This window comes from Dunckerocampus dactyliophorus, chromosome 9 (assembly GCF_027744805.1).
Source record: "Dunckerocampus dactyliophorus isolate RoL2022-P2 chromosome 9, RoL_Ddac_1.1, whole genome shotgun sequence".
NCBI classification, from domain to species: domain Eukaryota; kingdom Metazoa; phylum Chordata; class Actinopteri; order Syngnathiformes; family Syngnathidae; genus Dunckerocampus; species Dunckerocampus dactyliophorus.
In genome coordinates, this window is record NC_072827.1 from 25,670,001 (window position 1) to 25,696,673 (window position 26,673).

The 26,673-nt window shown below is 38.9% G+C and overlaps 1 protein-coding gene across 24 annotated transcripts in view; it reads left to right on the plus strand.

Moving 5' to 3' along the window:
- The first annotated feature begins 1,519 nt into the window (after positions 1-1,519).
- The window catches only part of lrrfip1a (leucine rich repeat (in FLII) interacting protein 1a), a 45,338-nt gene continuing 20,184 nt past the window's right edge, over positions 1,520-26,673 (plus strand). For 3 of the 24 annotated variants that reach the window (XM_054786662.1, XM_054786657.1, XM_054786664.1), the window contains exons 1-12: positions 1,522-1,872; positions 12,698-12,784; positions 19,739-19,756; positions 19,892-19,963; positions 20,649-20,690; positions 20,962-21,012; positions 22,130-22,159; positions 22,999-23,064; positions 23,132-23,173; positions 23,249-23,305; positions 25,537-25,617; positions 26,419-26,481. In XM_054786662.1, coding sequence (XP_054642637.1) covers positions 1,765-1,872; positions 12,698-12,784; positions 19,739-19,756; positions 19,892-19,963; positions 20,649-20,690; positions 20,962-21,012; positions 22,130-22,159; positions 22,999-23,064; positions 23,132-23,173; positions 23,249-23,305; positions 25,537-25,617; positions 26,419-26,481 — 717 coding nt within the window. In that variant the 5' untranslated portion in view covers positions 1,522-1,764. Of the gene's footprint in view, positions 1,873-12,697; positions 12,785-19,738; positions 19,757-19,891; positions 19,964-20,648; positions 20,691-20,961; positions 21,013-22,129; positions 22,160-22,998; positions 23,065-23,131; positions 23,174-23,248; positions 23,306-25,536; positions 25,618-26,418; positions 26,482-26,673 lie in introns of all 24 variants that reach the window. The other 21 variants (XM_054786656.1, XM_054786660.1, XM_054786675.1 and 18 more) reach the window with 20 other exon arrangements.

Below are 26,673 nucleotides of genomic sequence, written 5' to 3' on the forward strand. Positions count from 1 at the left end.
ACTCGTTGGTGAGCCCACGCCGGCGTAATCAGGCAGGGCCCGAGCACCCCCAACCCCATCCCCACCACCCCACAGCCAAGGCCAGTGTTGTATTGTTTGTGTTTTATAGTCTTATATCAGGGGTCGGGCACCTTTTTGGCTAAGAGAGCCATGAAAGCCACATAGTTTAAAATGTATTTCAGTGAGAGCCCTCTAATATTTTTTAACACAGAATACATGTGAATAAATCTGTGTATTTTTCAGCAAGACCAACAATTTTAGAATATAATAAGTCTCATAATTTTTTTTAAATAACAGTGTTATACTCAAGCTAACCAATAATAAATAAAATACTTACCATTAATGCGACTTCTTGTGCTGCATGGTTTTGCATCACACTCCGTAGCTTTCTTTCTTTTTGCCATCTTCTTTGTCAAAAGGGTTGGCTCTGCAGAATCAGCTAGCTGACTATTTGATTAAAGCAGGGTACTTTACAGTGTTTAGTATGATGCCATCTTTACAATTTGATCCAAATAAATCATGGAAATGAAACAAATGTCATGTTAATGATATGGTGACCTCAGCATGGCTAACATGATAGTATCCTGTATAAATAACCTTGCATTCTTCAGGAACTACTTGTCTCTGGAGCGTTGCACTTACACATAATGAACATTTGGTGGCGACATTACCTCTATGATGGCCTTCCATCCAACCATCAATTTTCTGTACCGCTTGACCTCTCTCGGGTCGCAGGTATGCTGGAGCCTATCCCAGCGCTGTCTTCGGGGGAGAGGTGGGGTACACCCCGAACTGGTCGTATTTACATACAGTACATCTAATATGTAACATTTACGTACATCTTAAAATAGAAGACATAAAATCATTTACATACGTCTATTAATGCAAGTTATTTAGGCTACAATAATCTAATTATGCAGGGCTATAGTTCATGTAGGAGTGAGTTCAGAATATAATAATGCTAATAATAATAATAATAATAATAATAATACATATTAGTAGTAGTAGTAGGAGTACTAATAATAACGATGATGATGATTATTATTATTGTGAAGCTACTGTTAAGCACAAAAGAAAGTCGTTTCATTCCATATGAAGTAGAAGTAGAAGTAGAAGTTGTTTATGTAGTGCAACTGAATAAGACAAACATGCTGATTTACAAGTTAACATAAATGGAGCTTTCCCAGCAGTAAAGTGTACCGTTTGACTCGCACGGAAGCAACGTATGATTGTTTCCGTTGCATATAACGTTGTTTAATTGTCACATGTTCCTAAGGTAATATGTCCTCAATGTCGTCAAGCCGAGTCGAGATAAATACTTCTTCTTGTCCCTGTGGCAGCTGTTTCCACATGCTGCGGTAATTGTGACGACCAAGTGGAACTACTTTTAAAAAAACAATATTTAATGTTGTAATGACACTGTCGAACTCACGTCAACATTGTTCATACAGTATGAAAAGTTGGACAATATTTAATTTGAAAAAAAAACCATTTGTCTTTCAAGCGTGCGCGCGTCAGGGCGCGTGCGCGTTGTGACTGAACACAGGAAGAAGACGGATGCGTGACGACATGAATAAGTGACTACGTTACATTGAGTGTGCTACATGACCATACAACAGGACTATGCGTGACTGAAGCTACGATTCCTTTCATGTCTTATACGTTGACGTGTTAGCTGACGTTGTGCCGCTCGGTTCTGAGGATATTTGGTGGAATCGTTGGCGCGAACAAAACTTTGAAAGAGTTGGACACGTCCTGTCCAACATGTCCAACATGTCCAACATGGGCAGCCAGGGCACAGGACGGAAAAGAAGCAGCAACAAGGACAGAAGTACAGCAGAGGACGATGCTTTAAATCTTATAGCTAAAGAGGTGAGTCAGTTCGTCCACTTTTTTCTAGTCTGCAGTGAAAACATACTTTCATGTGTTTTATATATATATATATATGATTTATTGATATATGATTGATTTATTGATTGAAATGAACAACAACAACCTATGATGTCATAAACGTACAGTAAATCAATATGAACAACCTATGATATAGCAGTTGCAGTATCATGTTTTACCATAGCATAACATGAACAACCTATGATACATTATTGATATGTATCAATGTGAACAACAACCGATCATATATCATATCGCATCTACGTATCATATACAGTATTTCATCTCCATATCAATGCGAGCAATAACCTATGATTTACACAGTATATCATATATTGGTATATATATCATATACTTGTATATATATGGTATGTACTGTATATACAAACATAACAAGTCATTAGTTGGAGTACATGACTTTTTTTGTATGCATTTTAGCTTCATTCAGTGTGATATGTTTACATTTACCGGTAAACACAATTGTAATTGTAATTGTAATTTTTACAAACTTACTAACATGCAGATATTTGTGAGTATATCGAGTGTTAATAAGGTGTTACTTGAATGTTCTGTGTTTAGGAACCTTCCAGAAATGAAAAGAACAAGTATTCAGTTTGTAAACAATACACATGTTCAATCTTGCACAACTAGCTGGACTACCACATGAACTGCAACACTGTACTTGGCACAATTTGCAAACAGTTGGTTGCAACAGTTGTTGAATTCACGTTGGGACAGGCTTACACTGATACGATGGTTGTAATCTCCTTAATCTCATTGCTTTAATATGGTAGAAATTGTTGTTTGATATGAATGATATAAATATATGTCCACCAAAGCTGAGCGTGGGGAGATAAAACAAAATGATGTTATGACTCTAGGGTTATAAGCCTGGAAGGAAGAAAGCAAATTGATCCTCTCTCATTCAAAAATCATTCATGATGTTTCCTGGTCTAAGTTTGTACTGATTTTAAGGATAATGTAGAATGGGGGCACAGCAGGACCCGAAGAGCGATACGTTCTTTCATGTTTGAGTCTCCAAAAGTGTCCAATAAGACCAGGCAAAGACGCTGGTTGCTTTCTAGAGTCGCTTAACCAGCAACAACTGAATTCCCTCTTGTTTCTTCCAATAATTCTCTAGCAGACCAGGTGCGTATGAGATGTGTTAAGAAGAGGTAGGATGCCCTTCACTGTATTGAGCTGTAACAACGAGCTCCACAGGCACTAACTGGGATGTATTGGGAGCCAAATCTTTAAGTAAATTTCCTCCTCACCCCACAAATGTAAACCTTTATTGCCTCCGTTCCACGCCATGCCGGACCCAAACAAATCATGCTTCATATGCTGCTATTTACGTTTCTTTATATGAGCTATTATTCGACTTGATAGAGGCACATCACATTTTTATTAAGGTCAAATTAACCTTCATTTACAATTGGCAATCTGAAAAAGGTGTTTACATCTCCCCCAAATTTTCACGTTATTTACTATATTTTGTTAATACATGAATATTGTGTGCATGGAAACAATAGTGACAGTCTACTTCTGTTTTATCACACTACAATATTTGATTTGTTAAGACTGGAAAGTGAAAATTGCTGCCAACTGCAAACATACAATAGATTAATGCCTTTTGTCTTGTCAAAATATAGCTTGTGGAACAGAAGCATAATATTTAGTAGTTGTGAGTTGGTGAGCGTAAAAACCTTTCATGGTAAATTTAACCCAACCAGGATGTTAGATAACTGAATAGCATTCATTTGCCGGACATTTGTTCATTTGCCGTAGCGTCATGGGTGAGCTGGAGTCTATCCCGGCTGACTCTGGGTAAGAGGTGGGATAAAACCTGGACTGGTCACCAGAGAATCACAGGACACGTAGTGTATAAGCATTCACACTCACATTTGCAACTACGGACAATTTTTTTACCATAACATCCATTTTAATTGTGTTCTAGCAGCAAATACCGTGAGACCAGCGATAAAACCCTGTAAAGGTTGAACATCTGTTTGTGCTTTACTGTTCACGCTGCTGTGAGTTAATTTGAGCTTTTACATTACAGTAGTTGGTAATTGTTAACTCTCAGACCTCAGTTTGTTTCCACACTGGTGGTAACGTCATCAGCGGTGGTTGGGGGTGGGTTTCTAGAGCTCACACACTTGAGAAGAAACAAGTCATTTGTGGGTGAATGAATCCTCATGCTTGTCGTGGTAGTTTGGCATAACATCATGGGGAAGAGCGTAGTTTTGGTTGTTTTTTGTCCTGATGAGCAAAGCTGTGTCTTTAAGTAGCACAGCAGTCAAGTGTTGCGGTACAACCACCCTGATGAGTTGGCCTGTTCTGTTAAAGAGTTTAAAAATAGTACTCTGACAGATCAGCTGTTGCTGCACCCTAGTTTTAGATGAGGTCTGTCTGTAGGGGGATGGTGATGGAAAGCTCTACCACTTGCTTGAAAATGTAAAGATCTCACAATGCTGACCGTTATTTTCATTTTCGGTGTTCAGAGAAACTTTTAGTCATGTAAAACAAACTAGCATGACAACCGTTGAAGACCACACAGCATGAAAGAAAACCAGAGAGCTGGTTAATACGTTGCCTTACCTCAGTGAAACAATGAAAGTCTACTTCTAAACATTCATTTGTTGTTGTGATATCACACTTTTTGAGACCCTGCACCAGAAGTGGGAGAAATTAAACACTTGAGTCTTTTGCAAGTCTCAAGTGTTTAATTCGAAGTCAAGTCTCAAATAAAGGCATGCAAGTCTAAGGCAAGTCTCAGGTCAAGACAAGACATTCAAGTCCAAAGTCATAGGCTTGAAATTTTTGAGTCCTTTTGAGTCATAAGCATGCTTAGTGTTTTCCAAATATAATGCCATTTTTAATTTTGCTGTTTCATGGTCATAGTTTTTCAAAAATATATTAATAAGTAACGCTGTTTCATGATTGAACACGATCTATTATTAGTCAAAACATGTGCATATTTAAGCTAATGTTACATATTTTTTGTTGCAAAACAGCTGCTTTTGCCCAGGCATGCACAGTAGTAGTAGGTGGCACAAAATGTTATTACCCCCGACGTCACTTTCTGTCCGTTCCTCTTTCACGAACATGACTGTATTTACCATCCATCCCATCTTCTCCCACTTATCCATTTTAGCTAAATTAATTTTAGTGTCAGTTTGTAGCCACAGCTGTTTTACAAGGTAGCATGTACTGTTTCATAAAATGGATGCTAAGCTCGACTTACCCAAAGCATTAGCGCACAACAGATATCAGTCCAACTTACCGTTCTTTGTGCAACTTAGGCGCTGAATAAAGTTCGAAGTTGTTGCCTCTCTGTCTGTTATCCTCGTACTGCAGGTTTTGCACACTGCAGTTCGATTTTTTTTAGTGACCTCGTAATTTGCGAATGCAAATGAAATTATCCTCTGTGGCATGTCGACACATCCCGGTGTTATCCTGCATCCTGGCGCTCATGTTTGTTCTTACACCTGATTAGACATTAACGTTGGACGATGCATTCAATGAGGCAGGTTCTGTGGGAGAATTTCTTCTCTTTCTGGAAATGACATAATACTGGTCACGTTAGTTGAATACTTTGAATGGGGACACATTTTACTCAACACACTCCCTGAAAATCTCAAGTATTTTTGAGTCCGAGTTAAGTCCTGAGTCAGTGATGTCTAAGTCCAAGTCAAGTTGCAAGCCTATGATGATATTGTCAAGTCAAGTCTGAAGTCATCAAAAATGTGACTCAAGTCCAAGTCACATGGCTCCAGTCCACACCTCTGGCCTGCACTGCTCTTTAAATGGAATGCAATGGCTAAAGTGTCTGGCGCTGCATGGTACTGTGTGAGCAAAGCTTGCAAAGAGGAGAACTGGAGAACTTCTTTAACACAATGTTAGTTCCGACAAAATAACTGATCAGTCAAGATAATAAAATAAATAATTAGCAAATGTAGGATCTGCTGGTCTGTATGCATTATGACAGTTGTATATTCGATGTAAAAATAATTACAAGGACATGTAAGTTAATTAAGAGCTCTTTTTGGGTTACTTTTTCATTTGGGCTTTTGACTTGCTATGCTCTACTTGCAGTCCGCTTGTTTGGTGTTCACATGGGTTTAGTAGATTGCGGTCGCACATGACCAAACGAACCACACAAGCAGAGCAAACGCACCACAGTTTGTTTGTATCTTACCAAGCGTGACAAACATGAATTCTGACCACATCCTTTGCAAACAACAGAGGAGTTGTGATGCAAATTTTAAGATGAGGGTCAATTTGAGTGTAACGGTACATGTATTTGGATTTTTTGGTCAGTACTAGGGAAGCGCGGATCGATCGACCACCAATCAGTATCGGACGATTTCCGTGAAAAAGCATGTGATCGGCATATGCCGATAAATCCCTTTAAACACCGGCCACAGAAGCCGATCGGAGTATGGTGAGTTTTCGAGGCTCACAGTGCCGCATCAGTCAAACAGCAGCCAATGCAGCCAAAACGCTGGACAGCACTCAACCGTATGTGCCTGACAGTCAGAAGGCTAAGCAAATAACCCGACAATAATTTAATTAATCGGACGAGATGACCACCTTCTCTCAGCAGTGGAAGATATGGGGTTTGCCGACTGCACTCTCACTATGTGAGCCCACCTACGTGCTAGCTAAAAGTCCTGCTAGGGCTCCACCAATGTATTCAATCTCATATCCAAAGTCTCCTTAAAGAAGTCATCTCATCCTCTGTAAGTTTCAGACTGATATATGTTCTCTTGAAAAAGTAAAACATGTTTTTGCCTGCCCGAAGTCAGCTGGGATAGGCTCCAGCATGCCCCCGCGACCCTAAAGAGGAGAAGCGGTATAGAAAATGGATGGATGGATTAAGGTTATTTTATGGTTCCTTTTTTCATATCATATCAGCCATCATATAGCCAATAGCAGGGGTATCTGAATATTTTGACAGACATTCTCCAAAATGAATCGGAGCAGTAATTCCACTTTGTCGTAAGTCTAGATGAGCCTCCACCGTCCCGGGATCATGTTGAAGTGTCCTCGGGCAAGATACTGAATCCCCAGTTACTCCTGATGCTGCGTCATCAGTAGGTAAATGTGCTAGTAGTGTCAAAGCGCTTTGAGTGCCTTGGAGGTGGAAAAGCGCTATACAAGTGAAAGACCATTCACCATTTAAGCCACAAGTATTGATCATAGCTGCAAAATAACCCACAATGGAGCCAAAGGAAGTTGCAAGTCCCACACAAAAAGGTGAGAAACACTACTGAATTCAAGAAATAGCTCATAGCAACTAGCTCATAGCAAAACACGAAGGTGGTGTCCATGAGGATACAATCAAGTCTTGAATCAAGGTAAAAGTGGTATTAAATGTTCATGTTTGTGTTAACATTTTTAGGAGTCTGGAACGGATTCATTGGATTTTCATTCTATCTTAAGAGAAAATTTCATTGGATATATTTTGGTTTGAGTCCGACCTTCTGTAACGGATTAACGACCACGGTATATGTTATTGTTATGATATGTCATATATAACTGGCACATTATAGACATTCTATCACTGCTCGCTGTGCACGTGCATGTGTGCAAAACTGTAACCTGAGGGGAAACACTGTTGTGCCAAATATTTATATTTTTATATTAAGCCATTTTCATTTTCATTTGGAGTTTTACATCTGAGTAGCAGGCTCTGCTGCTTAACTTTGACAAAACAATTAAAGTGGGGATTAAAATACCAGGTTGCCTCACCAGGAAGCTCAGTGAGGCGTTTCAGACTGTGAAGAGTGGATTAGTCTTGATGATGAAGATGGTGAATCTCTTTTTCAGTTACAGGGAACAAGCAAAAAAAACAACTTAGTCATTCAGCAGTTCCAGCTTAAGTTAATCATTATATGAAGGGATAAGCAAAGTACACAGTGATGCACACTAGAGCCCAACTGGTATGGCATTTTTGGGGCCGATTCTGATACAGATAGATATTGGGGGCTGAAAAAAGTAGATATCCAATATATCGGTCGATATCGGATATATCGGCTGATACAGTATATCAAAAAAGTGATATACACTGTACATGAATATACAGTATATTCTAATAATTCCCAAAATATGATTCAACACAAAGAAGCAGATGACTACTACATTAAAATAACTAAGTTTAATTAGTGACACTAGGACATGCGTCTTTGTGATTTACTTTTAGGCGTTTTTTCTAGTTTTCTTTGCTTTGCTGGTACTGCAGATGTTGCATAATGCCTGTTGAGTTTTGTGAAGTGGCTCCACACCTTACTCTTTCCCTCTGCCTGTGAAATGAAAATATATACATTTTGTGCATTTAGGTACGTAGCCTAGAATTTGATAATATAGTTGACCGTTTTAAAATAAAAACAAGTGGTTGCATTTGGCTGAAAGTGATAACACATCGGCTAATGTGAGGTGTTTTTAAACTAATACATTATGGGTTTATAAAAGGCTTACAGTATTCACAAAAACATCTTACCAATATCAATTTGTCATATTTACTAGCAATTGAAAAGTTGGGCAGGTATCACCACATGGAGGGAGTGACAGAATCTCCACGCACCAAAAAAGTTTAATATATCGGTTACGATATTGATTAAACGGTGATATGTCATGATGGCCAGATTAATTGGCCTGCCGATAAGATAAATTAGGCTCTAATGTACACAGTAAGCAATAGTCATTATCGCATATGAAAATAGGAACAGTTTGTGTACACCATGTTAATCTTGTCATTATTTTATTATTTATGGTTAAATACTGTACTTGTAAGATTGTATGTGCTGGATTGTTTTCCACAAAGGCGGACATCCTAGCTTTGGCACAAATATTTAGACTGTGCCATGTTCTTGCGGCCCACACTGTTGCCGGCCTATTTCCTGACTTGTCCTGAGCCTCCCACAACCATTTGCCCTTAGAAGGAAGTGGTCCATTTTGTGTTCACTTCCTCCTGATGACATCATATAATGCACAAACCAGTAAGATTGTTATCACAAATGGTTTCCTGTTTATTTGCCCAACTAAGGTGTCACCCAACGCTAAAGGAATGTGGTAATGGGTCGTACAACCTACCGATCTTACAGTATATAATGATGTTGCTTTTGCATTTTGATTGAAATTTGAGGTCAAAGCACTGATGAAATTGCAAACTGGCAGAAACAAAGTCGACAGATATTATACCTTTTTATAATTTAGACATTTTCCTTTTGATCCAAAGGGATTTTTCTAGACAGAGAGGACGGACTGACTGAGAGAGTGAAGAAAGCCATCTATCTCTATGTTTACATGTACTAAAACAAAATCAAAATTATTACATGAACTTTAATGAAGCTAGCATTTAAAAGGCATGTAAACGCCTGAATTAGATTGTGTTGGAATTTTTTGGACTATGTGATTGTAAACCAGATTCATCATGCGTGTATACACTTTGATAGAAGGATGGTTTGCGTGGGCTTTCTGTGCATGCACCAGTTTCCATGGAGGACTAATGGTGCAACAGTCACAACATTCCATTCATAAGACCAAGCATGTTTACACCAACAAGGTGATAAATTAAAGCTACAGAAGATGAAAGAAGTCACCTTTTTTTTAAGTATATGGATCAAATAAAAACCAAACTGTTTAATACGTGTCAGAACATTCTCAAAGTAGACATGTTTAATACGTGGCTTGACGCCTGAACACATCCCCATTGGGTAGAAACATGTCATACAGTTGTATTTTAAAACCAAAATTCACTTTCGCTTTCACACCGCTTTCTCCACTTTTTGGAGGATTTTGGAAATCATCCACAATCCTTAAGTGAGACATAAACACATGTCTTTCTCTTTTCTGTGCATTATAAAGATATTAAAACAGCTAAAAAAAAAGGCAGCTAAGAATGCATGTAATGGGACGCACCTATTCCGCATATAAAGACTTGTGAAAAAACCTCCAAAAAACATCAGCAATGCTCCATTTACATAATGTGACCTACTAACCAAGCTACAGCAACATTGTTATTGTTGTTTTTAACATTTTTACGCCAAAGAACTACAATATTCGCCACACCACACCGGCTAGCTACTAGCTGGCAAGTGGCTAGCTCACTTGCTCACAGCGCCCTCACAACGCCCCTCGCCACTACTGAAAGGTAAAACTACATATTGGAGCTGCCGCCACTGCTGCTGTGTTTTTGTTTTTGAGTTTGGAAAAGTTAACGCTAGGTGTAGGCATTGTTTTCTATGTTGCTATGTGAAATCAGTGCATCCAGGAAGGAAGTTCCAGTAATGCTTAAAATGACCAAAATACGGCAAAATACTGTAACTATTACACGTTATCATGAATGCGGCAGTTACTCCATGGTCACAGCATGTATATAAAACGATAAGACGAAAATGTTGTTGGAGGTCTTTGGAAGTGTTTTAATAGCGGGCTTTGTAGGCAACATAGGTGTGTACATTAATTACCTCCCTTTTTATTATATCTTTAGAATGCATAGAAGAGAGAAAGGCATGTGTGTTCATGTCTCACATAGGGATTGTGAATGGTGGGCAAAATAAAAAAAATGTTTTTTTTTCCTTGAATAGAAATACAGTCAATCCTCGGCATGTTGCGGTTCGAAATTTGTGGTTTTACTCTGTCATGGTTTTTCAGAAATGTATTAATAAATCATGCTGTTTTGTTTTTGAATACAGACTATTATTAGTCAAAAATATGCATATTGAAGCAAATTTCTTGCCTAAATTAAGCATTTTCAAGCATACAAATGAATAAATTAACTAAAATACATGTATAAAGCATTTAGAAGATGCATTCAAAGATACTGTGAATGATACGTAGTATTCTACACACAGGTTTCAGACAGAAACAACAGTATTTGCCAGTTATTTATCCCCCTGACTAATTTGATTCATATGATTTTGTTTCTAAAACGTTGATATTAACAAACGCTTATAAAGGTCTTTTGTTTGCTAATGAATGCTCATACCTACATAGAAGTAAAAACCTTTTAACCCCTTTCTATTCCTATGGCCGCTGTCTATTTTTATGACAAAGCTGGGTTTTTACAGCATCCCTTATTCACATGCCGAGGCTTGTTTTATGTCATTGGAAAGCTTAGTTTGTTGAGATTGGAATGATACACATCAGTGGTTCCCAAACTTTTCAGAGTCGTGTACCCCTTCAGACATCTGACTGGATGTCATGTACCTTCTGCGCACTTAATAGACGTAAACCACACAATGAAACATTGTTCATATATTATTAAATATATTATACTTTATGAAATTATGTTAAAAAAGTTATCAATTTCAATTTTTGCACACATAAATAGTTGAATGAAAACAAAGGCACATAACGTACAGAAATCAATAAGGATATTCATTTAAAACAAGGCTTATAACTGAGCCAAATGGTCATATGAGGACATACTACATCACACTGACATTATGCACCAAGCAAAAATGCACAGCAGCACAGCGCTAACACTATTAAACCTCACCTCTGTGCATTTCCGCACAGCATTAACATTGGTGAACAAGGTGAAAGGAAGAATAGAAAATACACGTCTGCCTGTGCAGTGTCGGAGAAAGTCAGACACATAAGTATCTGTCACACGGCACACAACTATGGCGTACGTGTTCAAGGGCTGCCACAGATAGATTTGCTAGTTGATGGGTAGACTTTTGTCATGAAAGTAAGGAACTCACTGCGTAACAGAACAACGAAAAATGTGAACTGTGCGTCAACATTGCAACAATGTTGCGCCTTTAATTTATTTTTTCTGTATTGAACAAACAATCATGACAAAATGCTCTTCACAGACAAGATACAGTGTCAGGAAGCCATGGAGCTTTGTTTACATGGAGTGAAGACTCTGACCAAGGGTTTCCATATGTAAAACTTTTGCAACGCCAGATCCTATCTTTAGAAAAACCTGTGTACATTCCAAAAACTACCGTACGTTTATGTTTCTGCTGCTGGTGTTTGGAGTTGTCTCAAAGAAAACCTTGTATTTATGTTTTCCTGTTGCTTGGCCATGCAGACTGACATTGAGGAAATGCATTAGTGTAATAAAAGAAGGGGTTGCTGTAACCCTGCCGAGAGGCAAACAAGCTGTAGTTACAGTCTACCACAATGCTAAAGGAAGGAAATGCTTACAAAATTCTCTGCAGCGCACACAGCCCCATTTGATGGTCTGAGAGATCCTTTTAAGGAAGGACAAGGCCCTTCTGTAGATTCATTGCTGAGGGGAGCAATGTCTTCAAATATGGGGCTATAAATACTGTATATCCTAAAATACACCACAAGTTAAAAAATCCATTACTATCATCCAATATTTCTCTTTTGAGTGGAAAGTGCAGTTGATATTCAGTGCTAGCATTGGAATTTAAAACATATTATAGTGTGGTTCTGCTTTTAAAAAAAGATTTTCCACAAAATGATTTTCTAAAGCATGCAGTTTTCATATGATTTCTAGATTATCCGTGTGAAATTGTCAACTGATTTTGCTCACTGTTTATCGGTGATGAGCAGTGCATAATTTTTCTGTGTTTATGTAGTATTTTTCTGTAAAGTTAACAAATTGCTTTTGGGTCAAATTAAGAGGACTATATACAACAAACAGAGAATTCATTGGCAATACATTCACTCTTTCCCATTCAATGTTTGTTGAGGAACCTGGAATCTGCATTTATTTCTGGTGTGTTGAAAATATTCCAGATAAAACAAACTAAATGGCTTTGCTCTTAACTCTTTTCTTAATTTTCATTGTCTTCTTATTTTTTTATCCACCCCACAGGCTGAGGCCAGGCTGGCAGCAAAAAGGGCAGCTAGAGCAGAAGCCAGAGAGATCCGCATGAGAGAACTTGAAAGACAACAAAAAGAGGTAAACATTTGAAAATACACTGAGCTTCATATGTATTTGGATGCATTTCTTTAGGGTTGGCACTTCACATCACGGCAAACGATCTGAAATGACCACCACAATAAAGACTTCATCACCAAAACAATTTAGTACCACTGGGCATTTTTATGCATAGTCCTTCATTTTCCAAATGTGGGTGTAACGGTACACCATAATCACGGTTTGGTTTTAATGTCACAGTTTGGTTCATGTTGGGTAGCGCAGGGGAACAAAATGTAGGTGAGTCCAGCCACCCTACAGAGGAAACTCATTTCGGCCTCTTGTATCCGCAATCTGTTTTTTTCGGTCACGACCCAAAGCAACTGACCATTGGTGAAGGTGGGAACATAGATCGATGACTGGGGATGACTCCAACACAGGCAGTGAACCGTGGGGGCTTTTAATAAGGCCACACCAGCTCGCTGCCTGTCCTCTGCTGCAATTCCAGAGTAGAACAAGGTCCAGTCTCTCTCAAGGAGTTTGGTCCCAGAACCCAAACTGTGGGTCAGTCCGACTATGTGTAGTCTGAATGTCTCAACCTCTCGCACACGCTCAGGCTCCTTCCCCACCAGAGAAGTGACATTCCATGTTCCATAAACCAGATTTGTCTGCCAAAGACCGGGTCGCTGACATGTCCGCTCTCGACCGCCACCCAACACACAATGCACCGGGCCCTTATGCTTGCTATGGGAGGGAGATCACGTGTGGCTTCTTGGGGCTGGGCCCGGCGGGGCCCCACTTGTGAAGGCCTGAACACCGGGCGATTGCCTGCGAGCCCCTCCCCCGGGCCTGGCTTCAGGGTGAGGCCCCAGTGTCCTACGTCCTGACAAGATGTTGTCTCCTTTTATTGTTTCTCATAGGGTCTTTTGAGTATTAGCATTAGAGATGCTAATACCTCACTTTCTTTATCATAAGCTGGCACTTGCAAATTTCTTTGGCTTCATTTTGCACAAGCAGAATGAGGTCTGGATACTTGAACTGACCATTTAAACTCAAGTTTGCTATTTATAATTTTTTACTAATACAGTTGTAAGTTTACAATCGCCGATAAATGCCAAAACCAGCATAAGCGGGGATATTTGTTCAAATAAACTATTACGATAGAACAGATTGTACTTGCCACTCTTTTTGTTGAATTTCCAAAATTTTAGGTGGAACAAGCAGCAAAACAAATTTCCTGAAAAGATGAATAGCCATACTCTTTTTACATGCTATATTTAAACATATATAGTGTATTCACAATATATTAAATTCATTATGAATGAAATATTAATGTATCACAGCTCTCCTTAGCAGTATGTGGTACCAAAATGAAACATAATGAGATTTCAGTTGAAACGGGTCGAGCAGTATGACTGTTTATGTTCTGTGGGGTTTGTTGTTGGGTTTAGCATGTCTGATCTGTGGGGACATCAAGCTTTCTATTATTAGCTTCAAGTAATCTCATACATGCAGACCGACCTTTGCCCCTTCCTGCTACTACTTAGCTATTAAGCGTTACCACATTACTGCAATTGACACAGTTAATATGACCACTGCATTTTTGTTACAGCAAATACTTCATATTATCAGCACATTAGAGTATTGTTGTAGTCAATCAAATCCCAGGTGCTGATTCAAAACAACAGTTTACACACACACGTACACACACACACACACACACACACACACACACACACACACACACACACAAGTCATAAGCACTGGATTAACGGTCATTGTTAAACTGTCTGTGTGTGCGTGTGTGTGTGTGTGTCCATTAAATCTTTTAACTCAGTTCTAAAGTAGCTTAGCAGGTTGCGCTCCTTGGTCCAAGCTGCAGTGTTGCACTGGGTGTGGACTGCCGCGCACTTGGCGTCCGTCAGATATTAGCCAATAAATTGGCGACAATGGCGGATATATTTATTTTAAATTGGACTTCAATTGGTTTCCTGTTCCCTTTTTGGACTTAAATTGCTACGTTCCACTCCTGGTGCGGTCGGTCTGGTGTGGTCTTACCTGTTGTGGATGTCTTCTTTGCTGGTACCTTGAGGTCTACAAAACGGCCGGGCGCCTGCTAGCAGTGAGGGGGCAGAGGGCAGCCCTCATCAGGCGCCCAGGAACCCCTCCTGTCAAAAAAAGCAGCACGGTGAGTTAAATAACATCGGTACAAACATATAAGCTGATTGTGCGACTGAGTCGATGAATGGGCTTATGCGTGTGCTTGGCGTTCTCCCTAATTGACTGTCCAGACAGATAAGCAATGCAATTTTCTGTGTTTCTTTGAACATTTTTAGTCTTTACTTGTATTTCCTATAATTTGACACCTTGCTAATTGGTAGTATGGTAGGGGTAAGACTGTGATACAGTTCCAGTCAAAGATTTGAACACACTTTCTCATTCAATCATCATCATGACACAATGACCGTGCTTTTGACTGGTAGTGCATATGTGGAATTGTCATTTTTTTTTACACAGACCTTTTATTCTTCTGCTCACAGATAACCTAATTGTCGTGTTGCCTGCATTTACAACCTCAACCTTCAAACCCTCAAAAATAGGGCCATATGGAAATATGACCGAAACAAATAAGATTACTTTTTTTCTACAGACATGCAGTTAGGAAGGGACATAACTGGTCAAATTAATTGAGCTTTTTGTTTTATTTTTATTTTTTTATATGTACCACGCCTGCAACACTATTTAGTAGGAAGAACAATACATTATGTGCTATATTACACATATTATATTTTTGGACAAATGCAGGAAAAAAAGGAAAAAAAATAACAAAAAACAATTTGTCCTCATAGCAAACGCTGAAAGACCAACTCGCCTACTTGCAGTCCCATTCTGTCACTAATATCTCTGGTGCAATGTACCGTAGTGCAACTCAGAATACACTATTAAACTATTAAACAACTCTGAGACATGATTACTCTTCAAACACTTTATCACATAGGTTCGCGTGAACTTGATGTGACTGATTATTTAAAATGCATTTATAGTGGTGATGGTCATGGTTTATTTCTTTCATGTCTGTCCAGCCCTTTATTTTGTCATTGTAGTTTTTTTTTTAAAAAGTAATGCTATAATACTGTCTCGTCTTGTTCTCATGAACCCAATATTGTGTCTCATGAGCAGAGTGTATCGTGACACCCCTAATAAGTAATAATAATAAGTAAGGAGTAGGAAGAAGCAGAGTTGATTTAATCCTACCCTTTTCTCCATTTTCAGCAATTACAGATACTTGTTTACTTTCTGTGTTTAACATGCGCCAGTTTTTTTCCAAAAATGAATGTACTTAATTAATGTATGTGAAATCACTTAAGAATTTATAGTTAAGTGACTTGTATACAAATATTTGCATCTTCAGCATGCCTGCCCACCCATCAAGTATTTTTTTTTCTGAGCTCTCTGTTTCAGCAAATGTGTCTCCAAGACAGCCATTAAAATTTTAGCTATATTTTGATGTCACAAAAGGGCTAATCTACAGTCCACGGTCTCAGTTTGTCCACCCATGATTCGGAAGCTCTCTCAGCAAAGAGCCGGCATTCATTCCGGCTATCATGTGAAAACCAAAAGCTGAGCAGGGGTGCAGTGTTGTCGGATGCACAAATCGTCACACATCACCTCTCAGCTAGAGGGGACATCAGAGCAAAGTAGATTAATTTTATTTGTGCAGGGGCTCTTTCTGCAGCTCCAAGGCTGAGGTCGGTAATGTTTTGACTTCAGGGCTAATCCCCTTCTTTTTTTCCCCAACATAGAAATAAGACTAGTCTGTGTTTTTTTTGGGTGAAACTTATTTTCAACACACATCACCAAGCAGCTCTTTCTCCCTCTCTTTTTGCACCACTCCTTGGCTCGAGTCACTCAACCTAAGGGTACCCCTACATGACGTCTGACTGCCACTACAGTAGAGGGGGTCAGGGTGAAAAGTGACTCATTTGCCTCCCAAAACCGACTGCTCTTAACAACTGTTTAATGGGGATCCAAAGTATGTCATGGGCATTATTAAAACAGAAGCACTGTTTTAATCTGTGAAAAAAGTTGTCTAATATCCATTAATTTTTCTGTACCACATTAGGGAGGATCACAGGTGAGCTGGAGCCCATCTCAGCTGACTTTATGGGAAAGTACACCCTGGACTGCTTGGCAGGGCACCAGTAAATCGTATTGCACATATATCCTGTCACACTGATTGGCAATTTAGAGTATAAATTTAGCCTAACATGCATGTTTTTGGGCTGTGGGGGGAAAGTTGGAGTGTTTGCAGAAAACCTATACGCAAGCATGAGGGGAACATGCAAAATCCACACAGAGATGTAAGTTTGTATGATATGTTTCCTTGAGCTGCTTCTGTTTCTTTGTATGCGTTCATGTTGGAAGCGCAGGATTAACTGTAAAATATTTGAGCTATCCTTCATAGACAAAATGCTTTATTAAGGACAGCCGCCACATTGTTGATCTGGCACTTTTGCTGCAATTGGTCATCAGTATAGACTTGACCTCCATTACTTTTCCTCACGGAACCTGAGCAAGAACATTGGACCCAGAAGGGCATCTCTGTTATCAAGGACGGTGGGACTGAGGTCATTCAGAGGTTAGCGACAAAACAGTTTCTGAAAGCCATAATTACAAAGCAGACAAACCACTGAGGAAGTAGACAACAGAGACTGTGGTAGTAAATCTGTATAAACAGTACTTTAAGTATGGAACTGACGGGACAGAAAGAGGGGCCGCACGGTAGCCTAGTGGTTAGCCCACACAGTCAGGAGATTGGGAAGATCTGAGTTTGAATACCCCCGCGGCCCTAATGAGGATAAGTGGCATAGAAGATGGATGGGACCGAAAGAGCTTCAGTAAGATGGGTGTAGCTATTTACTGAGTGTTTGGTGTGGTCAATCAGTGTATCAAATATTCACTACAAACACAGCACAAACTATTTATCTACAGTCCAATAAGCGACAGCTGCACAATACACACTGTGCAGGCATCAAAATAATGCTTACAATAGAGACGACACGATGCACGAGATTGGGTCTGCGAGAACGACGCAAGACAAGAATTTAACAGCGACTTTAAGAAAAGTACAATTAAAAAAAAAAAATGTGACTGGACAAAAATACGTTTTTTTATGTAACCGAGTCACAAAACAGTGCAGGTGTGTTTTGAAATGTTTTTTGTCCCACAAATTGATGTTCATAGATATTATCGTCAACATACAGTATTATCGATATTATCGTCCCACAACTGTATGTGTACTCAGAAGATTCCTCCACACAAGGCCAGAATATAAAATGACAACCAGACAATGTTGGCGCCAGTCAAAATACAATGCAATAAATAAACAAAAGAATACAACTATACAAATAAATATAGATATGACTATAGTTTGTTCAGTCCTGTTATGACAACTGGGACGAAGCTGCGTCTGAACTGTTTTTCGTTCTTGCATCTTGGGACTAAAAGCTTCCTTCCAGAGGGGTGTGCTGAAAATGATTCTGTAGGTGATGAGAAAAATAATTTAAAATGGAGGGGGCTATCTGCTGTATTTGTTAAATGTCCAGCGAGGATGGAAACACTGGAAGCACTGGTTATGTGAGGGGGAATAAGGAGTCTTCCTTACTTCTACTTCTTACCTCCTTACTTCTTCTGTGTTTGCTGCGTTGAATGAGCCCAGTTCATAATTTCACTGATTGTATTAATCCAGAGTTTCATACTTTGCACTTTACTTTGTTCTTACAGTATATGGATGTTTGTGCCACATAGAGTGTGAATGTGCAACTTTCCACATTGTATAGTTGCCAGCATGAATTAATTATATTCCTGTCTTATGTGTTTATAGTTGAAAAACGTGTTAATTTAGTTGATTGTTGGTGATGATTTTTAGTGACTATTTTGTTGATACAAAGTGTTTAAATATGGTCCTTTTTCTATATTAAATGTAGAAATTAAATATATATGCATTAGATTGCATATTGCAGTATTTGTCCTATTTTGCACAAACTAACTTGGCACAGGCTCAGTATTTTTACGTCAATACGGCTACGTTTATTTGTGAAATGCATCCAGTGGCATCACAGTAAAAGAAGCATAATTTGTTCATTCGTTACTCAAGATGTGACAGAGATTATAGTTTTAGAGAAGAGCTGCTGCCAATATCTGTATCGGTTTATATCGGTATCGGCAATGAAGTGCTGGACAATATCAGTATATCGATAAGAAAGCCAATATCGAGCATCTCTATATGTGACCCAGGCAAGGCAGAACAACAGGCAGCAACTCTGTGATTAATGCGAATAACCGGAAAGCTCCTAATATAGTGTTGTCCAGCTGGTATTTAAAAAAAATGTTTTTGTATTTAGAGACCCAACAAGAGTGAAGAAAGAACGGTGGTCACCTGTTGCCGTCATTTGGAAACCAGTAAAAACAAGTGTCAGTGCACAAACACGATGAAGTAGCTGTTGATATTTGAAAGCAAAAAAAACCATTTTGATTTGGTTTATGATGTTTGTGTCTCGTTAAGGCAAGATAAGTATGTACAGTAGTTAAGTAAGTGCTGCATCGTGCTTTTAATGGACAGAGACTGCACACATTTCACATGACGCAGTAGAGTGCTTCATCTCAAAGGCATAAATGTAAGGGCAGCTTTAAGTATTCTTCAACAATGGTTGATGGTTGACTTTTTAAAAGTGTTTTCTTTCATTTTCTATACCCAAATCATGGGACGTACAGTAAATGCTTGTATGTGGCATTGTTTCATGTTCCATGATTTTCATATCTCATTGACTTTGACCTTGCTGCTAAATCTGAAATCAGACTTCATCTGTCACTGCTTGCAACTGATTTTTTTTTAAAGCCCTGTTTGTAAAGGCAAACTTATTCCTGTTTCCATTATTTCATATTTTCCAATCTTTATCTTTCTCTCCTCTCTCCTTGATTGCTGTTGGTGTGCAGATCTTTCAGGTACAGAAGGTAGGCTTCCTCCTGTTCCTGTGGCATAGTTCATACTCAAAGCATTTGCTTAACTCTGAGTAACTATCGTAGGTCTTTTAACTGCTTCATATGTACTGAAATGTGTTCTCTTGCTTTCATTCCTTGCTTTTCCAGAAATATTATGGCTTGAACACCAAAGTAGATGACAGAGTGGACGACAAATGGGGAGATATTGAGCAATGGATGGTATAGTTTTTATGCTGGGTGGCACTAGCCAAGTATGCTTCACGTTTGCATGTGTATTTGTTTTGTTGAGTTGTTGACTTGAGGGCATGTGGTGTGTAAAATGTTCCTTAAGAGCATAACAGATTGTAGTGAATCAAAGCTTAATCCTCTGTAATAATGCTCTTAGGAGAGCAAAGTTAACCATTTGGCTCTGAATCAACATGACCATCTGCTGTATTGGTGTGGACTGCATGGGATTAATTGTGTTTAATTTCTGAATCACTTTAAATTACCCTGGAACATGTGGAAAGCTTTAATGATATAAACACTTTGTGTCTTTTAACATTACTAACCATGACTTAAAGAACTTCAACTTTTGGAGTTGTGTCCTGCCCTTTAAGACTGCAATTGTACGGGTATATGTGGTTGAATGATCACATGAGTGTCCCAGGAAATGATGATTTGGAGAGAAACCAACGATTTGAGCATGATGTGGATATTATTACGAAAACGGCTATGTTGTATACATATCATTGTTTTGACTGAAGAGAAAACATGCAAGCTCCCCATCAACTGCAAAGCTTGAACAGCAGGAGTCGCATCCAAAACAGTTACCGCCATCTTCTGTGTGTGGCCTCCATCTTTGTTGTCTCCTCCTTCATTCTTCATCTCCTTTCTCGTAATTAACTTCCCTTCCCTAATGCAGGAGGACAGTGAGAGATACTCACGCCCCTCACAGGTGCACACGGTTTGTAGCGCTCCCTCTGTTTCCATTTCACCAAACGTGTCATGTTTTATTTTGTAACAACAAATAACAATTGATGACATATACGGTTTATTGTTATTTAGTATTATTTTGATAAATATACACAGATGCATCATGCATTAAATAAGTGTAGTTTTCACACATTGCTTCTGCATCCCCAAAGTCGCAAAAATAGGAAAACTTCTGTGCTAAATTGCTGTCCAAAAGATGTCAACCCTAATCGTCTGTTTCAATCTTTTGCTTTGTCTCACAGCTTTCAGATGACGATGAGCGCTTGTCAGTGGGAAGCCGAGGCAGTGTCAGGGTGAGTGACACATTGCACAACTTGTAACACTTCTCTAATACACTTCAACTTTCATTTTGATTGTGTAAAGTCTAGAACAGGGGTGCCAGTGTCACATACAGAAAAATGAATGGACATTTTATACATGAAAAATGCTATAAGCAATTCAATGTAGTCAGTCCAAAACATCCACGTCCTTGCTTTGTGTTAAACTATAGGTTACAAAGCAAATTAATGGCCAGTGGATCCCAGCATATTCACAATTAAACATTCACGTTCCCACAAATTTGCAGATTTTTGCTGAATGTTTATTTGTGGGAAAACCCACCCTTTTGTGCTTTTTCACTTTGAACATTTTTTGGTAGAAAACCCATCTCATCCACCTTGTCGGCAATAATTTCTAAATATGCGCAGCATAACAATACAGCATACAGTACAGCAGGGGTCACCAACCCGTCGATCGCGAGCTACTAGTCGATCTTTGGGACTTTGCCGGTCGATCGCGAGAATATTAGGAAAAAAATGTACTATATCATCAGTGCCCTCCGCTCCCGGAGAGTGACCAACAGGCATGCACTGAACAAGCCTGCACGCCTTGCTGCTCTCCAGGCACGCAACCCGAAAGCTCCAGCCGGGAGCCCAGTACCCAAAACCTGACCGGAAGTACCATGAGCGCACACACGTACACCGGTTTGCCTCGTGCTCACAGGTTGATTGACAAGGAGAGAGAGAGTGTCAGCGTGCAGCGAAGTGCCTGGTCACGCAACAGTATGGGGGTTTGAGATGGGGGTTTTTTAACCCAAAAAATTGCCGAATACTGGAGATAAAAGTGCAAGTGTTTCCTTACAAATAAAAAAATTATGTTTTGATCAAAAATCCACAAATTTCAAACTCTTAATCAGGAATATGTGGGGATTCACTGTATATCTCATTAGTAATTCATACATTTATTTGTACAATATGCTAAGGGTCAATAAAAACCAACATTCTACATTCTTTATTTGGAAATGTTTTGTTTGTAAAAGGATTATTGTTCTGAGCCTTGGCAGTTATGTGGAGGCTCAAACCTTTGTCATTTAAAAAGGATGTCTGACACTTACAATAGTCGTTGTTGCTGATACTTTTTTCTCTTGAACAGTCGGATCTTGATTCAGTTTATGGGGCAGGGGTAAGGCTGATATTTAGGAATAAACCAAAGTAAAAGGTTTGAAGTGAAAACTAATTATTTGTGTGTGTTTGTGAGCATGCACACAATTTAACTGTAATCAAAATGTACCCTCATCCCCCATAATACAAAGCATGCATGTTTTGTCTTCAAATGTTTGTTGTACTATTTAATTTAGATTTTTTTCTTCAGATGCATGATAGTTTGTTTTGTTTGGCAACAAACAGTAATGACTAAGATCATTAAATTTCTGCTGGTAAAACTGCCAAATAACAGTTGTTTGTGTTGTTGTGATTGCAATGCTTAGCTAAATCCTTCAGTGTTTCTTGTCCCCACAAATAATTGGACACATCGACACATTGCATAACACTATTTTTATATTAACTTATTTCATTGATGTTTTTCAACAAGTTTTTATATATTCTACATAGGCGATGTGGTATATTGTAGATGTTTTTCTTACAGTACACTGATTATTGCATAATTGCTGTATTATAATATGATATGAATTGTTGATCAAATATTGTAATGATATTGTAATGCAAGTTACATAGCGACTCCCACTCCTACAGTGTATCCTAGTGATACTTTCAGTCAGATCTGGCCCGTGCGCAATGATTCCATCCTTTTACAACAGTCCAAATATGTCACATTTAGTGATGTTTGCTGAATCCAATTAACACCCTGTGGTCTTCTGTGTGCTGTTTCATAACAATAACCCACATGGCATGTTATGTTGTGTGAATTTGTGTTGTGTTGTTGTGTGATCTTCTCCACAAACAACATTTTGTGGTTTAGGTTTGTTTTACTGTCATCAAATATTTATCATTTGTCACTCTAAGGGCTCATCTTTGGTCCCGCATAAGAAGTCCAAGAAAAAGAAGAAACATAAGCATAAAGATAAAGATGTATGTAATAACTATTGCTTTTCAAATAGCCTACAAGCAAATGACATGGCTCATTCTTGGTTTGCAGAGGAACGGCTATGATGATGAGTACGGTGTCGTGTCCAGCAGGGTTAGTAGCTATCTGTTCTCTAACATAACAGATGAAAGATGGCCATGTCATGGTTTCTCTCTTTGCTGCTGTTAGAGTTCAAGACTGAGTGACGATAGCAGGGTCTCACGTTCATCCAGGGGAGACCTGTTGGTGCGTCTGCTGACCAGCTCTGTGCTGTATAGTTTTGCTTGGAAAGCTAATCTGTTCTTTTCACTTCTATTAACACTCTAGTGCACAGTGGTGGCGTTTCGGTTTTTGAAAGCACGATAAAAGGTTTCCAATATATTTTTGCACTCATACTATTAATATCATGTTCTAGTGCACATTAATCCTTCAGTCCAAAGCTTTGGGCATTAACAAAGCAAATTACAAGTTCATTGTTTTTCTTAAAAGGGAAATTAATTGAATGCTTCCTTTTGAGTGTGATACATATGCATGGGTTGTATGTAAGGAGATCGTGGTAACCGTTTTCTACTTATGTGACAGTTTTTTTGTTTGTGTGCTGTAAATTTACAAACTACATTGAAACCTTGTTTTTCATTATTAATCAGTTCCAAAAGGCTGAAACCAAAAAGTGTGAAAACCGAAGCTATTTTTTTACATTACAGTCCCTATTGTAACAGACACTACCTTTGTACTACGAATTCAATAGTGTTTCTCACCTTCTGTATCAAAGTGCTGGCACTTACTACTTTATTAGGCCCCATGGTGAGTTATTTTGCAGCCGTAATTTTTAAAAAAGCACCCAGAACACTCGGAAATACGCAGTGTGCTTGAACATCAGCACATGGCTCACAGTGCTTAGTAGGATGAAGAAAGGAGACAAAAACGGAGTTGTTCATTGTTCTGTGTGTGTTCAAGGATTTCCTGGCTGGAATGCATCTACAGTGTCCCAACTTTAACAGAACCACGATCAATTATTCACCAATGCATGGATGCTTCGTTTGGGCAGTCGATTCCACTGAATGCTACACAAGCAAACGGACTAGCTTGCTAAGCGCACTGTTTGTCCGTACGATGACCTGAGACTGTGCATGAAAACTAAGAAATATTTTTGGCACTCATTTTTGTCGAAAACCTCATCATATGGACACCGAGGTTCAGCAGTAGTTGAAATTTTACCTTTTATTGGCTGGTAATAGAACAGAATCGAATCAAATATAACATCTTTTATTGTCACTATACATACACGCAATGACATTTAAAGCAGCTGTAAAAAATAAAAAAATATTGAAAAATATACACAATTATTTACAACATAGAATAAAATAAGGTATAGTTTAAGAAAGATAAAGAATGAAGCAATACGTTATTTAGTATGAATAGTGATATGATATTGCACAGTATACAGTAGGGGTGTCACAAGATCTCGTGTCACAAGATCTTGCAAGATAATAACGTGACAAAATTTGTCTTGGACACAAGGCCTGGGATTATAAATTATTTATTAACACAATAAATTAAAATGAACTTAATCATTTTGCCGGCCTGAATATACTGCCATGTGCATACGTGTCTGTTTTTCTTGTCTCCCGCCTCCAAACAGGTTTCAGCTCCTGGCGTGTTTGTTCCATAGAACGGCATGAACAGAGTGACACCTTACAGTCTCTTTGTCTTGATGGGTGGAGGCAGAGCTGCTAGTATGCACACAGAGTGCAGAAGAGGTGTAACGTAGTAGCAAATAAAATAGTAGACTGCAATATATTGTCATATATTTATAATATATTTTATTTCTTAAAAGTAATGTTAAAATCTTGTCTCGTCTCGTTCTCGTAGGCCCAATCTTGTGTATCGTCTCGTCTCATGTCTCGTGACACCCCTAGTATACAGACAATGCACCGTATTTCCAACATATTTGATATTGCACATTTTATGGATAGAGGGAAGTACGGGGTTGGGGTCAAATCCTATAAGCTACCCGTCACTTTAAATCCGCAGGAATAGGCTGTGGCTTCCCTGTGACCCTGAAAAGAATTAGTATTATAGTACATGGATGGATGGATGACTTACCATTGTGACTATAGCCTCTTGGCTTTCTTGGTTGGTCAAGCTGAGTCCTGTCCTCACTGAGGCACTTGCCAATGACACTGTTCTCTCAGTACAGTATACTGTAACTGTCCATCTGTCCAAGTTTAAATAACCGCCCTAATGAATGAGTCACAATCAGCAATGGCTTCATTTTATAGTAATTGTCAGGCGATGCTAAAGGAGAAACCAAACCAATAAGTGTCCAAATAAGGACATTTAAAGGCAAACATTGGCCTCTAAGTGGTCAGAAAAAGTGTATGAATATAAAATAGTCAAACGTTGTGTTTGGTGCTCTTTTCTATACTAAAGATGTACTCTTGTCTTGGTCTGATGCTCATGGCTCCCTCTTTCAGGCATCTTATGCTTCCTCTAACTTGTACAGCCTCAATGGTCTGTCCTCCACCAGGAACACAGGTTCAACTGGTGCGTACCAGGTTCGTATGGAACAAATACTGAATGAAAAATTTTACCCTAACTGCTAGATGAGCACATCTTTTGAAAGAATCGCAACAGGATAAAGTGAAATTCTCATGGTTCCCTTTTCGAACATCACACTTCATGTCAGAAGTGTCAGGGCTTTTTTATTCTTTCTTATTTAATTTGGGCTACAGCCACTCAGTGATAGTGGTGACCAGTGATTAGTAATCAGTCTTGTGAACCTGATATAATTGGTCCTTGTAACACATTTCATGGTTACGTACACACTCCTATACATTAATACTGGGCAAAAAGAAAAAGAGAACCAGTTAGGTGTGGCGTGGAACAATTACACAGGCGGAAGAATACATAGTCGTGTGTCGCAACACTGAGAGGAAGGACAACGTCACTTTAGTTTTTTTTAGTTAACTTATTTCCCTTCGTCATGTCTCCCAAACGTATCAAAGTGTGTTTCATTCACATGAATGGGTTAACTTTTCCACCACCTCTTGGAAGAAGTCGGGGGGAATTCTCAAGTAATTTCTGTTTCTGGCATTTCTGGCATTAGGTATTCATTTTGGTATAATTTAGGTATAAGTTACGATTTATACAAAAAATTTACTTACATTGCTGTCTTAGGAACAGAACTTGTGCTACGCTTTTTGGCCCCCGAGTAAAGAAACTTGAAATGGCTCTCTGCCGGTTAATCTTGTTTTGAACTTACTGAGTAGCGTAGCTTTCTTACTCTTGAAGAGAAATGTCTAAATGTAAAAGTTCTGAAGCCTGAGCATAGCGTGTGTCTGTAACATCAACTACAGAGCGCCTTATATGAGGACAATCACTGCTCCGGGTCGCAGCGAGTCACTGGCTCTGGCTCCCATGTAAGTCTTTCTTGGAATGGTGGTCGACTTGGTGTGATGCACCCCAGTGTGTGCTGCTTAATGAGTTCAGTCCGAACATGACTTGAATTTGCTTTTATTTTGTTTGACTGGTGTGCTGCATGTAGTTGTCTAAGTTGTTAAACTGCAGTTTGGTCTTGGTTGTTGTGCACTTAACATAGTGTAACATGAACA